Below are 20,552 nucleotides of genomic sequence, written 5' to 3'. Positions count from 1 at the left end.
AGGCCCATTGATCCTCTCCACAACGCCATTAGCCTGAGGGTGGTAAAATGAGCATTCAATGTTTTATGCCCAATAGCGCTGTGGTATGCTGAAATAGAGCATTAAAGAAACGTGACATTATCTGATCAATACTTCGCATACGCCCCATCGTGGAAACACTTCTGACCAGGAACCGTGCTGCACACTTTGCATCTGGGTATGCACATGGTCCTGCCTCCAACAACCTTGAAAAGGGGCAAACCACCACAATAAGGTACCTACATCCATTGGACCTTTCCCCCATATCTGCATACTCTATATGCAGTTCACGGGACGGCCCCATATGGCGAGGGGATGTACCTCTTAATGTCCGTAATGTCATCCCTGTGCTGAAACTTTGGCATGTCAGAGTGTATTGCTTTTTCAGAAATGCTCTCCTGGAGGTAGAAACCAGTCCTCCTGGATATCTGCCACAATATGTTATTTGGAACAGTGGGAGGGGAAATGTAGTTGCTCAAATGCCACTGAGTAATTCTTGGGGCAAGACCACCTTCCCAGTACTCTCCTGTTTCCACACTAAATCGGCGGGAGACGGTTTACATCCCCCTCTGCAACCATAGCTCCATTTCCTCCTCAGGCACTTTGCCTTGCAACTCTATAATCTGTGAAATGGGCAATGCAGTGTATGGAACTGTGGTCTCGCTTTCTACAGGGGTGGTCACTATATACTCTTAACATTGTATCTGGGAGATAGGATGCCAACTTGTCGCCTGGTCTGCAGCTGCGTTGCCCTTAGAGATTTCATCTGTGGCATTAGTATGGGCAGCACATTTGACCACTGCCACAGCGCAGGGCCATGATAAGGCTTCAAATCAGGTCTTCCAACAGCCTAGCATGCTGCAACGGAGAGCTATCTGCCCTCCGAAACCCTCTCTTCTTCCATCGAGATAGACCTGCATGCACGGTTGTTGTGAGATATGCAGTCTGAGTTGATGGTGACACACTGCCCTTAAGAAGCTCTTAATGCCTCAATGAGAGCGACAAGTTCCTCTGCCGGAGTTGAATAATGCATAGGTAACCATTTCATGATCAGAACTTCATGCTCCCCCCCCCCACCTTTACCGTGCACCACTGCCGCCTCTGTATGCCTCCGCCCCGTCTCCTGGTCAATTGTTGATGACCCATCAACATATAGGATCTCTCCTTCCGTCAATGCACTGTCTCTAGCTTTAGATTTACTCCCCTCTTCACCCTCGTATGTAGCACAGTCATGCATTTTCAGGTCATCATCAGTGGATGCCTCTGTCAAAAATGTGGTGGGATTCACCATCCTACACCTTACTAAATGAATACGATGTTTGGACATTATAATCTCATATGCAGAGGATCTCTTAGTCGTCAAGGTCGATTTAGACTTTTCCAAAATGGCAAATAGTGAATGTTCCACAAACAAGGTAATAGAGCACCCCATGACAATTGTGGAACTTTTCTCTATCGCAAATGCAGCCGCTGCGAGTGCTTGTTCGCACACAAACTGTCCCTGCACGACAGAGTCGAGGGTCCCACTATAAGCCAATTGCTTGTGGCCCATTGTGCTCTTTTGGGTCAATACTGCCATCATGAGCCGTCCATCAGAGTGGGAAAATAAATAAATAAAGCTCCTGTGTATAATCCAGAGTTGCTAAAACAGGGGCTGTGGAAATAGCTTCCTTCAAGTCCTCAAATTGTCTATTCATTTCTTCAGTCCATTCCAATTTACAATTTTTGGTCTTCTGTCCTTCTCTGAGACTTTGTAACAGCGGCCTTGTGTAGGCTGCGTAGTCTAGGATCCATGCCCTACAATAATTACATAAGCCCCAAAACTGTTGCATTTCCTTGACAGTACTGGGCCTAGGGGTGGCACGTACTGCCACCACCCTATCTGGTAATATTTCTTCCCTGTTTGCAGGAATAAGCTACCCCAAGTACAGTGCCTCCTGTCGGCAGTATTGTAGCTTCTTTTTATCTGCCGTGTATCCTTTGTGAGCCAGCAATTGCAGTAATGCAACAGAATCCCTCCTGCATGGATGTTCATTTTCACTACATACCAGCATATCATCCACATACTGGACGATTGTGCTAGGCACCTGAATATTTCTCAAGTCTGCATGCAGTACTCCATTGAAAATACTTGGACTTTCACAGTACCCTTGAGGCAATCCCGTGCGCTCAAAGCACCGTTTACCATGCATAAATGCAGTGAGATACCATGAATCAGGGTGAAGTGGGATTGAGAAGAATGCATTCTTCAGATCCGCCACTGAAGTACGTCGCCGTCTTGGGAATACTACATAAGATTGTCGCCGGATTTGGAACTACCGGAAACTCCTTCTGCACCAAGTCATTAAGAGGACGTAGATCTTGCATCATCTTCCAACTACCCCCCTTTGCTTTCTTGACTGGATATATGGCTGTATTACACGGGATGTGGATGGCAAATGGAAGGTCGTTGGAGGTTGGATTTCCTGCTGTTGGTTCCGGTTAGCAGTGCCCAGGAGCTGCAGGGGCAAGGATTATTCTGATCAGGTCCAGATGCAAGATACAACGCCAGGCGATGAAGAAATTAAAGATTAATCGATGCAGGCATCTTCAGGACACTTCACAAGACGGGGGGGAAAGCGAGTTGCAGTTGAAGAAGCTTTGCTAGGCAAGGATCCCTTGATGCTGGGATGCTAAATTGCGCAGTTAATGCCACTTGTAACACAAGTTGGAGACCACCGAAGTTCCTGGTGCAACCCGCAGAATGACGACGCTTCTGGCGAGGCAGCCCATGAGAGAACTTGTCAGTCCACTGGATGTTACAGGGACACTTCAGAAGGCTTATGACAGCTGGACCCTCAAGAAGGAGTTGAGACTAGTTGGTCCCACTAGTCCAAGGGTTGAAGCACTGCTTAGGGTCTTCAGAGATCAGGTAGCCCGAATGTGCTTCATCGGGCAAGACGCAGGAAGGGATGTTAGGCCTCTTCCGGAGTCTTCTTTGGATCTTCAGTCGGCTGTTCGTCTACGAGGGATTCTTGGCTCCAACACCGATCTAAAGAAATGGCTACAGGAGTCTTCCTCTTATCCAAAACTCCAACCTGCAAGCCAATCCAAGCCCGCCAATGGAAAGGATCTGCACCATTCAAACAATCAGTAGTTGTCCAATGAGGGACAGCTACTGGTTTCATTCAAGCCCCACGAATGTGGAATGGAAGCAGACTGTCCCACTCCCTTCCTGGGTGACACTGACACACACACACACACACACCTTTTTGATTCACCGTGCACCTGACCATTTGGGAATAATGTTTTTATGGGATATGTGATTGCACTGAATGCAGGGCCCTCCTAAATATAACAATGCATTATGGAGTGGGGTGCCACAGAAAAGATAAAAATGTTTGTAGATATGATGAAAGAACATGTCCAGCAGTAACCCGGACATAATTAAATTAAAGTATTGTACTTTTGTAAAAGCTGTAAAAAAATAACTTTGATATTAATAACAGAACACATTTATTGCAAATGCATACTAGATCATCATTCAGGATTTCCCAGACCCCAACATAGTATTGATAAGAAAAACATGATGATTTTGCAAACAATGTACAGAAACTTCAAAAGTAATTTCTTCATGTGTACGATTACAAATGCCTTAAATAAAATAATTGCTATGTAACAGAGCTACATTTCTGCTACTGAAGTTAAGATAAATGATAAAGTGTATATGAAAAATCACTTGCCTCTTCATTTTGAGGCGTCACAGGGAGGGGTCGCTCCAAGTCTAGGAAGTCGAGTGGTCTTTCACTAAGGGTAAGAACACGTGGTGGTGTTTTTAAAGATAAAGGTTCAAATGGGGTTGTCTGGATGAGGTCGAGATCCGGTGGTCTTCCAAACGGAATGTCTTCATTGTCACCTACAACAGTCAAATAATTTTACAAGAATTGTGTTAAATACTTTGCCTATTTTTGGAAGTATTTGTACTCAGTATCTGTATGAAATATATCACAGTTATACAGCCATAACAATACTGGCCCCCCTGTTAACCCTCTTGTACAGATGTGCAAGCATAACGCAATCCTCAAGATAAAAAGCTGGAAGAATGTTATTTGTCTTTTGTCATACATAGGGAAATAAATACATTTATGTTCTGAAAATTGTGCAATAAGGAAAATGTTACTCACGAGTAATAACATTTGAGCAACATGTATCTGTTTTAGAATGTCATTCCATGCATAGTTTACTGTGTTGTGGTTGGTCGGAGTAGTACAACTTGCTTACTAAATCTTAAATTAGGAGTCGACAGGGGGGTCCGAGCAAAAGGATAAATCTAGAACGTTTACACGCTACCGTCTATGGTTTTTCTAGCCGACAGCATCCTCAAATTGTTTTCACCTGTGTGCATTTATAGTTAAAAAACAAAAAATATAGCTATGTAACAGGTTACTCCCCATGAAAAACGGTGGGTCTGTTGATATATTTAAGAAACAACTTAAGACATGGCTGTTTGATGAAGGAACAGCTTAAGTAATTGTCAACCCCTTTGATCCTAGGATTCTAGGACCTCTGCTGTACTAATGTTTTGTCTGTCTTTCTGAGCGCTCTGAGGCCTATGGGCGTAAGGGCCATATAAAAATAAATATAGATAGAAAGATAGATAGCAGACAGACGAGCGACAACACAAAGAGTATTGCGCACCTCGTAGAAAAGGTTAATACAAATATCCCCTCCCTACCCATAGCCTTAGACGCCAAAGAGACTTTCGATTGAGTGGAATAGCACTTTTTGTTCCTCACCATTGAAAAGATGGGCTTCTGCAAGATGTTTTTATCGAAGGCCAAAGCCAACTACAAGAAACCGTCGTTACACCTAGCAATAAATGGCCAGCTGTCAGACCCCATAAAGATGCAGAGGGGCACGAAACAAGGAAGTCCACTTTCACCATTATTGTATGCGATTCATTTGGAGCCCCTAATGGCAGCAATGAGGACCAATAAGGAAATAGAGGGCATACCATTCGGGGAGAAGGGAACACAAAATTGCTGCCTTTGCGGACATGTTAATAATCGTCCAGAAGACGCAATCTTCCCTTAGGGCCATAGAGTGAGAGCTGCAGAGTTTCAAAGAGGTAGCAGGACTCAAGATAAACACCCATAAATCTAAAATACTAAACATTACGACACTTCTCGATAAGGAGAAGGAGCTTAGAAAAGAGATCCCATATAGGTGGGTAAACTGACATAAAATACCTGGGGATTAACCTCACTAACACAATGGAAACGTCCTACTCAGCAAATTACCCACCACTACTGGAAAATATTAAAAACAAGCTGGCCGACTGGGGCCCAGTCTCCATCACCTGGATGGGGATGTATTGAAAATGGTCATTCTTCCCCAACTATTATTTTGTGACCCTCCCCACACGGGTCCCTCCGTCCTTTATTAACCTCAAGAAATACATGGGGAGGTATATTTGGCACCACAAAAACCAAGACTATGGAAAAGGGTGATGATGCTTAGGAACAGAGGGGGAATGGGAGAACCAGACTTTGAAGTATACTTCCTAGAGGCACAGGCGAGAGTGATTAGAAACTGGCAGAGGGATGAAAGGGAGAAGGTGTGGCAGCTAATGGACGGGGCAGTGGTGGGAGAAAATCTGGCAGAGGTCCTCTGGAAGCCAAAGGAAGACAGACCACCCAATATGTACCACACTAGGATAACCTCTGATGTAGGGGAACCAAAGGACGAATGAATTAGGCGGGCCCGCTTCACCACCTACCCATCGCTGTTTACACCCATATTTGGGTATCCGCAATTCTCCCCAGGGCTGAATGGAAAGAGTTTTGGTAAATGGCAGCGAGGAGGTTGTTATAAAATGTGGGATATGTTTTAGGGGATGGAAATTAAAACATGAACCCAATGTAAAGAGGACTTTGGGGTAGACGAAGGTGAGAGGTACAGGTATTATCAACTGAGACACTGGGTGATGCAACCACCAATGAGGAAACCGAGCAACATGAGCTCTGACCCCATTTCAGAAATATTTGGCGACAGACACTGGGAATTAACCTTTAGTGGGGACAATCTACTCTATGGCAAAACAAGGGGAGGAACCTGGGGAGAGAAAATATATGGTGAACTGGGAAGAAGCAAGAGGAAATCAGATAGACGAAGGAGACTGGACACAGCTGTGGAGATATATACCCAAGCTTGCAAGGTCTCTCCAGATTCAGGAAATCTGGGTGAAATTCATGCTGCAGTGGCACTTAACTCCTGCTAAGGTGCATAGAATTTATAAGTCGGTATCCAATTTGGGTTGGAGGGGATGCAGGGTGATGGGAACCTGGAGTCACATCTGGTGGGAACGGCCGCACATTCAGGTATTCTGAGGGACTATTCAGGAAGCAATAAAGGACACTCTGGGGGTGAAGAACAAGTTACTTGCCAACTAACGTTCTTTCGATTGGATGTTCCTCCCACCAATTCCTCACCTTAGATCTTAAATATATCCTTACCTTCAGCTTTGCTGCTTCGGAAATTTTTTCTCTCTCCACCAGAGGGCGCTCCACTCGAGGCGACGATGTCCCTCGGCGGCATCCGTCGAGTGTCGACGTCATCCGTAGTATAAATGCCTCGAGCGCGCCCGTTGGCCTCAGTTCTGTTTTTTCTTATCAGAGCCCATGTATTATAAACAAAGGCGTGCCTCTTATTGACCCAAGCCTTGAAAGAATTTAGAGTGTAAACCACGTAAACTGTACTGTGGGGTAGGATGGGAGGGTCGATGAGGAATACGTGGGAGGAACATCCAATCGAAAGAACGTTACAGTTGGTAAGTAACTTGTTCTTCGAATGGATTGTGTCCTCCCACGTATTCCTCATCTTAGATAGACTCCCAAAGCAGTTTTGTATTGGAGGCGGGAGTACAGATGTCTTTTAGTCATGTACCGAATGTAGTACAGATTTGGCAAATAAACCTCCTTGAGATGTAGTCGAGTCCAAAGCATAATGTTTGATGAAAGTATGCATGGATGACCATGTAGCTGCTGCACAAATATCTTGCACAGGGACACCCCTCTTAAGTGCTGTTGAAGTTGCTATGCCCCTAGTTGAATGGGCTCTTAAGCCCTCAGGGGGATCTTTTCCGGCTAGCCTATAACACTCCGTTATGGCTAAAATTATCCATCTTGATAATGTTTGTTTGGTTACGGCTAGTCCCAATTTACATCCAGTGTATCCCACAAAAAGTTTATCACACTGACGTATCTTTGACAATCTTGAGATGTAAAAGCTTAGAGCCCTTCTGGGATCTAGCCTATGCAGTCCTTCCTCTTCCTTACATGTGTGAGGAGGAGGGTAGAACGCAGGTAGAATTATTTTCTGTGACAGAGGAGTCAAACTATTTTTGGCAGAAAAGATGGTTTAACTCGAAGGACAACTTTATCTTTATGAAAGATGGTGTGAGGAGGACCACTCGAAAGTGCCTGCAACTCACTCACTCTGCGGGCTGATGTCAATGCATTTAAAAGTATATTTTTAATGTAAGAAGCCTTAACGGACAAGAATGTAAAGGCTCAAAGGGTGCACATGTCAGAAATGTAAGTACCAAATTTAAATCCCACACAGGAACTTGAAAAGGTACTGGTGGAAAAACATTGTTTAAACCTTTTAGAAAATGTATTATGAAGGGTATCTTAAAATAAGATCTTTCTTCTGATGAGCGCTTGAAGATAGATAGTGCTGCTACATATCCTTTTACTGTCTTAACCTGGAGCCCCAGATTAGCTAAATGTAATAGAAAAGATAATACCATTGAAATGTCACATTCAAAAGGATCCACATTCTTATCCCTGCACCAGTTAATTTATTCCAACGACACTGGCACAAAGATTTTGTTGCTGGCCTCCTGGCCAAAAGCAACACCTCCATATCATCATCCGGAAGGTCCCAATCCTTGTATCTCAACCTCTCAGAAGCCATGCGTGAAGGTTGAGTATGTTGACCTCTGGATGGAGAACGTGACCTCCCTCTTGCGAGAGAAGATCCTCTCTTTTTGGAAGATGTATTGGAGGGCAGATGGACATGTCGAGAAGGTCCGGGTACCACGTTCTCCTGGCCCAATCCGGGGCAATTAGGATCATGGTTTCCCTGAACTTTCCCAACCTCCTGATTACCTGAGGGATCACAGGGACTGGAGCGAACGCATATAGAAGAGGAAATTCCCACTCTACTACAAATGCGTCTCCTAGAGCTCCTCTCGGGGAAATTCCCTTGAGCAGTACAGTTCACACTTCCTGTTGACAATGGTCGCGAACAGATCCACTTGAGGAGTTCCCCAAAGGGCAAAGATCTCCATAAGGACTTCCTGAGCTATCTCCCACTCGTGAGAGACTGTGCTCCGCCTGCTCAGAGCATCCGCCGCTGGGTTTTGCTCTCCTGCTAGGTGAATGGCAGATAGAGAGATCCCTTCTTGTAATGCCCAGAACCAGACCTGCTTTGCCTCTCTGCACAGTGGCAGTGACCCTACTCCTCCTCTCTTGTTGAGGTAGTACATGGCTACTGTGTTGTCTGTCATGATCAGAACATTCTTTCCCCGTACAGAGGGCAGGAAGGCCTTCAGCGCTAGTCTGATCGCCCTCAGCTCCAAAAGGTTGATTTGTAGTCTGGACTCCGATGGAAACCAACGACCGCCGATTGTGAGATCGTTGGTGTTGGCTCCCCACCCCGTGAGTGAGGCGTCCGTCACTACAGTGATCTCTGGCCATGGCTGCCAAAAAGATTGTCCCTTGAGGATGTGATCTTTGCAAACCCACCATTGTAGGTCCTGAGCTACTCTGGTTGGAACTTGTAAGAGATCTGTCATTGCCCCTGAAAATTGGGACCATTGAGTCCCGAGGGCCCATTGAAGGGATCTCATCCTCAATCTGGCCTATGGCACCAGAAAATTGCAGGATGCCATGAGGCCGAGCAACCTGAGAAAATCGAAGGCCAGTAGATACTGGGCATTCTGGAATTTTGTCACCATCTGCAGAATGTGGCGAGCTCTCTCTTCGGGAGGCGAGGCTTTGCCCAAACGAGTATCCAAGACTGCTCCTATAAACTGGAGCTTCTGTGATGGTATCATGTTTGACTTTTTTAAATTCAGAGAACACCCTAGTTTGTGAAGGAAGTGGCAAGTCTTGGATAGATGATCCTGGACTTTTTCTGGAGAACGTGCCCCGATCATCCAATCGTCCAAATAGGGGTAGACATGCAACTTGGTGAAAACTCTTGGGGCGGAGGTCAACCCGAAAGGCAGAACTCGAAACAGATCGGGAGAATTGCCAATCGCGAACCTCAGGTACTTTCTGTGCTTGAGATGGATTGGCACATCAAAGTAAGCATCCTGAAGGTCCAATGATACCAACCAGTCTTGAAGTTGGAGAGCCTGAAGGATCTGAGAAAGAGAGACCATCTTGAACTTGTCCTTCCTGAGGAACTTGTTCAAGTTTCTCAAGTCCAAGATGGGTCTCAGTCCTCTGTCCTTCTTTGGAATGAGGAAATATGGGGAATGCCAACCCTTGTTCCTCTCCGCTACAGGTACATGTTCTATTGCACCTTTCTGTAGCAGGGTTAAAACGTCCTGCAACAGGAGCGGGTCTGGATTTTTGGTAGAGTTGTATTCCGGTGGGTGATTCTGAGGTTTCTTTAGAAAAGGAAGGCAGTAACCTTGGGATACTGTTTCCTGTGCCCAAACATCTGAAGTAATGCCCCGCCATTCTTTCAGATGCTGTGAGATCCTGCCTCCCACTGGGGTCTTGTGAGTCAAAACCTCAGAGTGGTTTTGCGGCAGCTCCAGCAGCAGCTGAAGGGACAGATGCTGCTGCTGGGGCAGATCTAGCACCTCTTCCTCGCCCCCGAGGAAATTTGCTTTGCCCCCTTTGATTGGCCTGTCCACTTCCTCTCCCAATTGAGGAGTAAAAACGAAAGGGACGACCCCTCCAGGAAGATGAGCCTGTGTAGGGGCGTTGCTGAGGTTGTCGTATAGCGGCACTAAGTGACTTTGCCGCTGCCTTGGAGGTCTGCAGCTTCTCCAAACTTTCATCCGCCTTGCTGCCAAACAACCTCGAGCCATCAAATGGCATGTTAAGGAGTCTAGATTGAACATCTGGTGCAAAACCTGACTTCCTTAGCCACGCAAATCTGCGTAGCACTGCGCTAGACGCCATGGACCTGCTGATACTGTCAGCAGTGTCCAAACCTGCTTGAAGGCCTTCTCCCGAAGCCTCCTTACCATCCTTAATTATGGATAGGAAACCATCACGTTCCTCTCCTTCCGGGATGTGTTGAGCTGCCGCTGACATGCAGTCCCAAAGAGTATAATTAAATCTAGCCAATGTACAAGATACATTGGTAGACTTCAGAGCCATGCTCCCTGATGTAAAGATCCTTTTCGACCAAGTATCTATTTTCTTGTCATCCCTATCAGGGGGAATAGTGGGGTATGCCGCATTTTTTGTTGATGTGGCTGCCTGAACTACCAGACTCTCAGGAGAAGGATGTTTACTCAAATACTCTGGGTCAGAGTTACAAGGTTTGTATTTTGCCACATATTTTTTATTTACTGCTGGACTAGATTCCGGTCTTTCCCAAGCAGCATTTACTCTCCTTTGCAGGGCAATATGAAAAGGAAGTATGGGGTCTGGTTGAGGACCTCCTGACAAAATATCTGTCATGTCATCATCCTGGTATACAGGTGCATTATTACCCCACCCCATAAACTCTGTTACTCTATTCATGAGTTTTCTGTAACCCGGATCAGCATGTTCTGCTGGATCTGGTCTCTCAAATTCATATTCAGGAGATGTGTCTATTCCACTTGCAGACTGTAAACATTCATACAAATCCTGCATTTTTGATTGAGGATTTATGAATTCCTCTGGAACATCTCTTGTCCCATATTTTACCCCTGCTGATGTAACCTCAGGTTCATCTTGTTCTTCATATTCTTCATTTTCTGATGACATTTCTCCATAAACAGATGACATAGTATGGAAAAAAACATGTCCGTTTTCAGGAATATGTTTCAACCCTAGTGTCGACTTTGAGAGAAGCGTCGATGGGGTCGAAGTCGTGGCCGTTATCTTCGATGCTGTCGAGGTATTCTTCGAAGGCACTACAAATGGCGTCGAAAAAATCTTCGAGGCAGTCGATGTTGTCGAAGTAGTCTTCGAAACACTCGACGCCGTCAAAGAAGTCTTCGAGGTCGTCGACAAAATATTCAACGTGACTTTTTTCTATTGGGTCGTCGACCCTTTATACTCGACAGCCTTCGAAGATGTTTTCGTCGAAGTCTTTAATGACTTATCGACATCGAAAATCTTTTTCGTAGAGTGTCTTTTTAGGTGTCTGGGAAGAGTCCCTAGAAGACAGCCTCGACAATTTCTTGTCGGACTTCTTAGTTTTAGACCTTCCTCTGTCACTTTTGTGACTAGAGGCATGACCTTCAACAGAAATTTTTGAGGGGGTCTGGGCCGCGTTCTCAACATTTTTTATCATTGACTCTCTAAATGCTTCCCACTTTTTAGGGGAGTTGTGTTTAGTTGGACAAGTAATAACTTCCTCCGAAGTCGAGGAAGAAGAAGATCGGTGTCATCTCTTTTTCCCCTTTTTGGATGAAGAAGAAGAGGACTTCCTTGATCTACTCCTCGATCGTGATTTTTTATGGTGTTTTGCCGAAGACTCAGACGAGTCTTTCTTCCCTCTCGAAGAAAACTTCGAGGATTCCTCCCCCACCGCCAGTTTACCTCATCTTTCTTTCAAGGCCTTGTGGGTCATGGATTGGCACGAACCGCAGTCATCGATCCGATGTTCGGACCCGAGACACCAGAGGCAGTTACGGTGAGGGTCGGTCAGCGACATTTTTCTGCCGCACCTTAGACACTCCTTAAACCCCGTTTTCGGAGTTGATGGGTTCGAGGAAGACGACATAATCGCTTAAGACTGAAGCGCCGTTTTATTTCGATCCGAAGCGGAGCTAACGGAAAAACGGAACTGAGGCCAACGGGCGCGCTCGAGGCATTTATACTACGGATGACGTCGACACTCGACGGATGCCGCCGAGGGACATCGATGCTGTCGCCTCGAGTGGAGCGCCCTCTGGTGGAGAGAGAAAACATTTCCGAAGCAGCAAAGCTGAAGGTAAGGATATATTTAAGATCTAAGATGAGGAATACGTGGGAGGACAATGCATTCGAAAGTAGGAGTTACCAAGGGGCAAGCGATGCTGGGAATCGTTACCAACAAGCTCAGCGCCAGGTTTATGCAATTTTAATGATGGCAGGAGCGTTTAGTGGTGGCTCAAAAATGTAAATCGAAAGAAATGCCAAATAGAGCACGGATGGGTGGGGAGAATGTGGAACATTGCAGCCATGGAATGGGTATCCAATTCACTATAAGGGGATCACCAAAGCTTTCTAGCAGACTGGAGCTTGGTTTTGGGGTTTCTTCAGAGAGGAGCCAGGGCTGCCTGGTGCCCAAGACGAATGAGGATTTTGGTATTCATCTAAAAGCATGAACAATAAGGAACTGAGTGACTCCGAAGTATCACCCCTCCGAGGCGAGAGTTCTCAACGCCCAGAGGGAACTGAATAGGCCCATGAAGACTGATCACAGAGGGGTATGGAAGGGGTACATTTCTTTATCAAGGGGGCAGGGAGTCAGGGAAGAGGGAAGTCAAGGGGATAGGTTGTTCTTAATGTGAAATAATACCAATTTGTGAGAAAAAAAAGAAACAACCCGACCAGACACGGCCTATGGTGTTGCTTCACTGAAGAAACGGAAAGTTACCTCACGAAGAGCAGTCATCTGAAGAGTCAGCCACCGCAGAAAGCGCAGTGCGCACAGAGCCCAAGTCGGCAAGACAGCAACTCCACAAGCCTGATGGAAACAAATCCCCCACTTTGCTGCTGCTGTGGCAAAGCGAATAAAGTCCTCAGAAATAGAAAACGAGCATCCAGAGCCAGTACAGGCGCTGTTATTTTTGGCTCCATTTCGAATGAAATCCACATAAAATGCGTCTTCAGCAATCATTGTTTTACCTATTTGGGTATTTTACTTCCGTGCCTCAACATTACAGATCGGCGATGTAAACATGTTTAATTTCAATACACCTGAAGGTAGACTTAGGACAGCTTATAACTTTGCAGTTGATCAAAAACAGTTTTACGATTTACTAAATTACACAGACTTTAGATCCAAGCATTGAACGTACCTGTCACTACAATTCTCTCTGGTACTTGCATTATTGCACCAGAATTTGTTTGCCCACCTTGCAGGCTTTGGTCACTATTTACATTAGTCGGAGCAACTTTCAGTTTTTCAGGGACTCTCATTCTTTGACTGATGCCATGCGTGTAATCAATTTCATACTGAATCCGATTCATTTCTGCCATCTCAGCAGTCGGAGAAGGGAAAACTGCCACGCTCATTCTGTTAAAGTAAATATCAAACAGCGTTTAGCCATTATAATACAACTGGATGCAAACAAATATCGCTTGACCAATCAGCAACCATACTGCTAGTTCCAGAGCAGGGATACATTACTAATAATAATCATTACAGTATTTTAACATGTAATGTACAGTTTTCTTTGCACCATGGATTTTCAGATTAAATGTCTGCAAACCAGATATACTTTACAAAGGACTTCTTGCATGGGAACTCTGCAATTTATGTTCCTAACCCCACAAGCAACTTTTAAAAATACTACTACACTCATATATATTAGAAACATTACCACCACCTAACAGTTAGTAGACATTTGCACATTGTGTAGACTAATCTTTATGACCGTCAATCAAAATAATATCCACTCAGCGCAATGTCCGATAGATATATAATAAATAGAGTGGAAAGTATTACAACTTATAGCTGCAATTCTATCACAGTGTAATAATATACTACCCCATTAAGAAACAAAATTAACCAGCATAGTGCTTCTTAAACCGGTAATTAGTTGACCTTCGTTCAGACTCAGGATGTCCTGCAAAACCATCCAATTAGGAATCCATTTGAGAAAACGTAGGGTAGGAAAATGTGTGGATTTAGGTTCCCTACCCTCATATTCCTGCCAGCTTCCTATACTGCAGTCCTTTTCTTGCATCCCAGTGAAAGAACCAATATCAAGATGGGTTTTGGAAGGTAAGGTTGCTTGGTGGAAGGGGATTAACAGTAACAGGCACTACAGTCGTAGCATGTATGTAATGGTATAGTGCTTCTTAAACCGGTAATTAGTTGACCTTCGTTCAGACTAAGGATGTCCTGCAAAACCATCCAATTAGGAATCCATTTGAGAAAACGTAGGGTAGGAAAATGTGTGGATTTAGGTTCCCTACCCTCATATTCCTGCCAGCTTCCTATACTGCAGTCCTTTTCTTGCATCCCAGTGAAAGAACCAATATCAAGATGGGTTTTGGAAGGTAAGGTTGCTCGGTGGAAGGGGATTAACAGTAACAGGCACTACAGTCGTAGCATGTATGTAATGGTATGCCCCAATCACCCTTCCTCCAGACTAACATTTTGAAGAATAATTCAGATAAAGAGAAATCCAGTTTATTACACCCAATAATCAAAGATTATTTAGTTGGGCTTCACTAACCTAAGCAACGGATGTATAACCAACATCTATTTATCTGTAAGTATTCCCTTGCTACTATAGTGCTCATCTCCATGGCAGGAGCCCAAAGCCCTGCTTCAAGTCCAGTTGTCAGCGCCAGAGTATGGGCCCATGTGAGATGCCCCCCTCAATGAAGAGAAGGTGGTGTCAGTCAGTATTGAGGCCGACCACTCACCACTGTAAGAGGGACAGACTGGGTGACAGGTTCAGAGCCACAAGGAAGCAGGCTTTCTACCCACAGGTCCAATTAAACAGCGAGCCGCTGGGGGACCAGCAGGAAGAAGATCTCTGCCATTATTGATTTTTCCTTTATCACAGTTAGAATGAACTATTGCTCAGAGCATTCGCTTTTTATACTTAAGTATTCTTTATAACAGAACCTCCATATCGATATAGAAGGACCTCTCCATCTTGGCCACCCATATAAAGTATCACCTCCATTCCCCTGGTGAAGCTATATAAAATGGAAAACATGTGTCAAGGATACAGAAGGATGTACACCTCTATATAAGGAATCATGTGAATACATAACCAGATCCATTAAGTTATATAATAACATTGCAGACTCATGTGGAGTATAAAGATGTATAATCAGTTAAAAGCAATGTTGAGGATTCACATAAATGTTCAATCAGATACAAAAATGAACGTGTCACCTGCATTCATACCTAGAGGGAGCCCAATCATCAGAAGCACAAGCCCTGCACCTCAGCTTCACTGAGGTGTTTCCAACAGTAGGTGAAGGCCAGGAAAACAAAGAAAATGGTCTGATGCACTACTCCACTCTCCCACCAGCCTAGTAGGTGATTGAGAAAGAAATAGGAATGACAGCATCGCACCTTCATCCTCAAAGCACAGCCTGAATTCATGTGTTCACCAACCAGTTCAGTGCTAGGCATCATTTTATGATGCTGAGCCTTCTGACCCAGCATCAACAGGCTTGGCGTCCAAAGGATGCAGAGCCCGGGACAAAGCAATGAAGGGGGAGGAGGGGCTTATGGCCACAAAGGTAACCCTCGAGTCTTTGAGCTAGTCGGAGGGTTTAAGGGACAAATGCATTCTGTAACGAGCCTATCCAGTAAGGAGACCTTACCCATGGTATCCAGCACTTCCTGCCAAATAGCTGTACATCGGAAGCTCCAGCCGGCATTGAAGGGTATAGCACATTCATCTGAAGGGAGATTCCACTCTTCTGTAGTTTACTGCACAGCGACAAGTCCGCACTAGTGACAGGGAGGGGGCATTGTAGGGGCCAGGCTTTGGATAATTGCCCACCTGGACCACCCAAAGCAGGTAAGAACATATAGCGATGCTTTGCCTAATCTGTTACATTTCAAGTGGCAAAAATAAGCATTCTGTAGTTCCTCTACAGGCACAATAACTTACTGCATACACAAACTGTTTTAATAGTAATGTCAGAGGGCCAGTTCGGACAATCCCTGTGGTGCTGCTCCATCAGGAAAAGGTTCACTGCTCTCCAAACCCCAAGCAGAATCTCTGAACGCCACCTAAGGTACACCAACTTACATCACTATGATGGTCTCTGTATGAAGGCACTATTATTTAGCCTACTTTACCCCAAGATCAAGTTGCCTAGGCCTTACCTAAGAAACTCCAACCCCAGAATGTCCGCAATTTGGCACTCCACTGAACAGCTATAAACCCTTGGCAGCTAATCAACCCTAAATAATGTTTACAAAAAATGCTTCTAAACTGCATACACACCTCCCACATTTGGCATGAATCTCTAAGGGTAGCGCTTTCAGCCTTATAATAACATTCCACAATACAAGAAACCATTCAACAAGCAATGGAACCCTCACCTGCGTGCTTCTCAGTGATGACCACCTTATGTCACAAACTGCAGTCTGTATACTCTAGATCTTGTTTGTGTAACTACATAAAATGAAAAAGTCCTGAAAACATACAAACTGCAATACGATCTTTCAGACAACTAGACAAGAGTTAGAAAAAAACTAGGTGAACCCACGTTCTCAGAAACAAGAAAACTAGAAACATATTGTAATTAAGAGTTGTATTCTGAGAACAATCTTAAATCTCTGATTCAGGGGCAGCTGGCTTCCCTGCATGCGTGCATCCGATTGGAAAAGAAGAGGTTGGATACCTTCTGTACACACAGGCGTCCCGTCCCCCCCCTGTCAAAACCAAAGGGCTGCTCCTTTGCGTACTGCCATTAGGGTGCTATCTGAACCAAGAAGGACCACAGACTACAATCCCAGCTGAAACTCATCCCACAACAACTCAAACGATCATCAAGACTCATTCAACCTAATTTCAGTCTTTCACCACACCACAAACCTCAAACACTGCACCATTCCAAAACACACTTGATCACACATACCTTTACCTGCATCCCACCAAGCATGCTGCTCACCACACACAAAGAATATACATGTTCATACAGCACTTATCAGTTTCAAAGTGCAGTAAGAAACAACGTGATTATTACACAATGGTATGCGATTCAATGTGGCAATTTTCTAAAATTGCAAGCTTAATCAACAGAACAGAGTTCTTTTTTATTAACTGAAAATGGCTTGTCAAGTGGCGACTGCTGTGTTGCTTCAGTGTTTTAGGTTCCAGCATCCAGCGTTTCTCAAAGCCTGTAGGGACTAGGTCTGCCAAGCCAAACACACAGGCTCTCGCTAGTCATGCGCAACAGATTTGGGCTTCCAAGCCAACCATGGATTTTTTAAAAAATGTATAGTGACCAAGAAATTTGGAAAGCCATGGCTTAGTATTCATCAGATTTTCGGTTAAGCCTGAAGTGAACTGGAAAGACAAACATTTCACTGAATCTCTCACCGGAATGGAGATATTTGAAATCTGTGCATATGGGTGTACCCAGAGTTGTATAGCTTTTACCCGCTCAAGAGTTTGGTTTCAGGCCTGCTTCAAACAGACATGTGAGGGTCTCAACCAGATTTCTTATTGTCCAAGCTGAAGTTGCCAAGATGGCAGAAGAGAGCTACCTGGGGCTCTCTCCTTTTACTTAACCATTAAATGATGTGGGTGGTTTTACTTGCACCTTAAATGATTAATTCGGGATCTGCACAGAAGGCATTTAAAAGATGTACGATAAGTCAAGTGCAAGAGGGGGAACAGGGCAGAAATCCTCTGAGTAAGTGTAGCCAGACAAGGGATTGTAGGATTAGTTACTGTCCCCAAGTGCGTGGTGGGCCCAGAGGCAGTGCAAGGGTGACTGATCAAGAAAGAGCTTGGTACTCAGTGAGACTATGGGGGCAGCCATGTACCCAGTTGGTGAAGCAGACAGGTAGGTCAGCAGGGGAGGGAGAGAGAGAAAGCAGAGAAAAGGATAGTTTTGAGCTGCTTCTGGAACTTCAGGTGGTCTGGTTCAAGTTTGAGAGAGACAGGGAAGCTATTCCAGAGGGAGGCACATGCAGAGGACAGAGATATACCCCCCACTCACTGCCTGCAGAAGCGTCTGACCCTTAGAAAGTTGGATGTAGTGGAGTAAAGGGCTCAAGAAGGAAGGTATTTTGGAAGAGAGCGTGGAATGGATTGCGGGCCCCAACCCCAGAAAGCCTTGTGGACAATGCAAAGGCTCTTGAACTTTATCCTTGAAGCCACCTGGGAGCCAGTGGAGAGATTTCAGGGCTGGCGAGATACGGTCCCTGGGCTTGAGGCCAAGGATAAGTCTTGCAGTCCTGTTCTGGATTAGAGGGCGGAGAGTAGAGGAAAGCAGATTGAGAACGAGGCTGTTGCAGTAGTCCAGCCTAGAGAGAACTAGGGCTCTGAAGACTGAGCTTCTGGGGGAAAAGTGAGAAAGGGAAGAGTCCCCTTGAGTAGGTGCAGCTGGTAGTGGGACCTCTTGGCGACGTCTGAGATGTGGGGAGAGAAAGAGAGTGGAGTCAAAGAGGATTCTGGTGGTAGCGGATGGACTTTTTTGCAAAAGTCGGTGGGACCCGATGTCTCCCTTGGCACAGAGCTGGAGCTTTTGCTAAGGATTAGCTAGTCATCCCATTCCTCTTTTAACCAAGAGACTTGAAGCTCTTGAACCTCTGTGGGCTATGCTGACCAGAGACACCTGGTGTGGTACGAGGGCAGCTGTGAAGTGGCCAGTCGGCTTCTCCTGGCCTTGATAACAGAATGGGTTCTAGAAATTTTGGAAGCTGTACCAGCTATGTAGACCTGACGTGGTGTAGCAGCATATCAGTGAACGCCTCAAACATGCCTGTGCTTGAGTGTTGAGATTGGAATAGCTAGACAGGCTGATCCCGTTTCTGACAATAGAGCGTGAGCTCTAGAACCTTCGATGTCCACACTGGTGACAGACAGCCAGAGAAGTGTAAGAGTGTTCTGAGGAACTCCTGCAATACAGCATTGAGGTTTGGTGCCAAGGAAACGCTAGTCGTGCTACACAAGTGAACTTTGGCTTTTAAACGTTTTAAAGTTGCAACTGGCAAATGAGGTTTATTAGGTATTATTTAATTGTACACCGAAATTCAGCCTCTCTTGAAAGGTGTGCTTGACATGTTAGATAATGACCTGGGGCGGAACGTGGAGTCAAGTACCTATGAGATTCTATTGTGGGTTTAGTATATACAGTGTGGTGCACATACATCTTTCCTGGCAACCAAGAGAGAACCAACGTTTATGTGCAAAGAGGGGCAAATGGCTCTAAAGAACTGGATTGGCATAAGCAGATAGGGAAGCAATGGAGAGGATGGACGAGATTGGTAGGTGAGGAAGGAAATGAGTGACTAAGTAATGAGAAACAATAGCTTTAAATTCAAACATAAGGCAATGTTGACAAATATATGTAGATACAATATACATTCTAGTCTTTCTCCAAATCAATGTCTTCCAGTTTACACCCTTTCTAAACTCGTTTAAGGTCCATTATTTGAAAAGATTTCTCAACATTTTTGTTTCATGGAACATTTTGAATTGTTTAATAAGGAGATTATAGTACTAGAGAAAACGTAATAACCGGCGAAACAGAACATGAACAGAGAATGTAAGGTTAGAGTTATGTCTACTTTCTATGTAAAACCGGTTAAGTCTCTCATAATTCTTTGCCTCGTCCTGGTATTTCTCCATTGACGATCTATTTTTCATTATCTACATTTTATACATGTATGCCCCACCCTGCTTACCTTTTTTCAGTGAATCCCCATCAGGTTTTTTCCAGTGGCCACGAGCGTGTGCCGATGCAGTGTTAGAATAAGTTACAAATCAAAATACAAGTTCATATTAAGTTCCAGCCACAATACACACGTTCAAATGATCTAGTGAAGAAGAGACTAGAATCTTTTTAGAGAACAGATTCTTCATTGTGACATCACTGAAGACTCCCTGTATAGGATAGCCATATTGCTATATTTGAAGGCACATGTCACATTCAGATATTTCCAAGGACATTACTTGTAGGGAAATGGGAACTTTTTTTCTGAGTTTTGTAAAGCCAAATTGTGAAGAACAGCGCCTTGAAAAACAGTCCTGTGTGCTGTTTCAGTTGATAAATCAATGCTCTCAAGCGATATTTCAGACCAATGCTGGCAGTGTAAAGTGCTCTTGTATAGCATACTTTACCAATCTGACGGCATAGTACCAGTATAAAGGGAGGAAGGGAGGGACAGGTAATGGGGGGGGGGGGGGGGGGTAGAGGATGAAACAGAAGTGAAACCCAACAGCGGTAGCGGTGCAGGACAGACGTACTGCAGTCATATGCGCCGATATGACTCCATTTAGTTTGTGGCAGTAAAACCTTTTTTCAGCAGGGAGAACCGCAGATCTATTAGCTGGCAACACAAGGATACTGGGAGAGTGCCTTGTATGAGGTGTGGGGGTACAGGTAAAGATGAGACTGAATATGGTCCAGACCATGCAGAGAGCTTGAAGCATTTTCACGGTGGAT

The 20,552-nt window shown here is 44.8% G+C and overlaps 1 protein-coding gene across 8 annotated transcripts in view; it reads right to left on the bottom strand.

Moving 5' to 3' along the window:
- Window positions 1-20,552, bottom strand: part of MFF (mitochondrial fission factor) — a 532,802-nt gene that overhangs the window by 346,935 nt on the left and 165,315 nt on the right. For all 8 annotated transcript variants that reach the window (XM_069618195.1, XM_069618198.1, XM_069618199.1 and 5 more), the window contains exons 3-4: window positions 13,247-13,464; window positions 3,741-3,913 (exon numbers count right to left, since the gene is read on the bottom strand). In XM_069618195.1, the coding sequence (XP_069474296.1) occupies window positions 3,741-3,913; window positions 13,247-13,463 (390 nt within the window). In that variant the 5' untranslated portion in view covers window position 13,464. The remainder of the gene's footprint in view (window positions 1-3,740; window positions 3,914-13,246; window positions 13,465-20,552) is intronic.

This window comes from Ambystoma mexicanum, chromosome 10 (assembly GCF_040938575.1).
Source record: "Ambystoma mexicanum isolate Mex_15411 chromosome 10, UKY_AmexF1_1, whole genome shotgun sequence".
NCBI lineage: Eukaryota > Metazoa > Chordata > Amphibia > Caudata > Ambystomatidae > Ambystoma > Ambystoma mexicanum.
The sequence above is the reverse complement of the archived record's forward strand: the minus strand, read 5'-3'. Positions and strand labels throughout refer to the sequence as shown.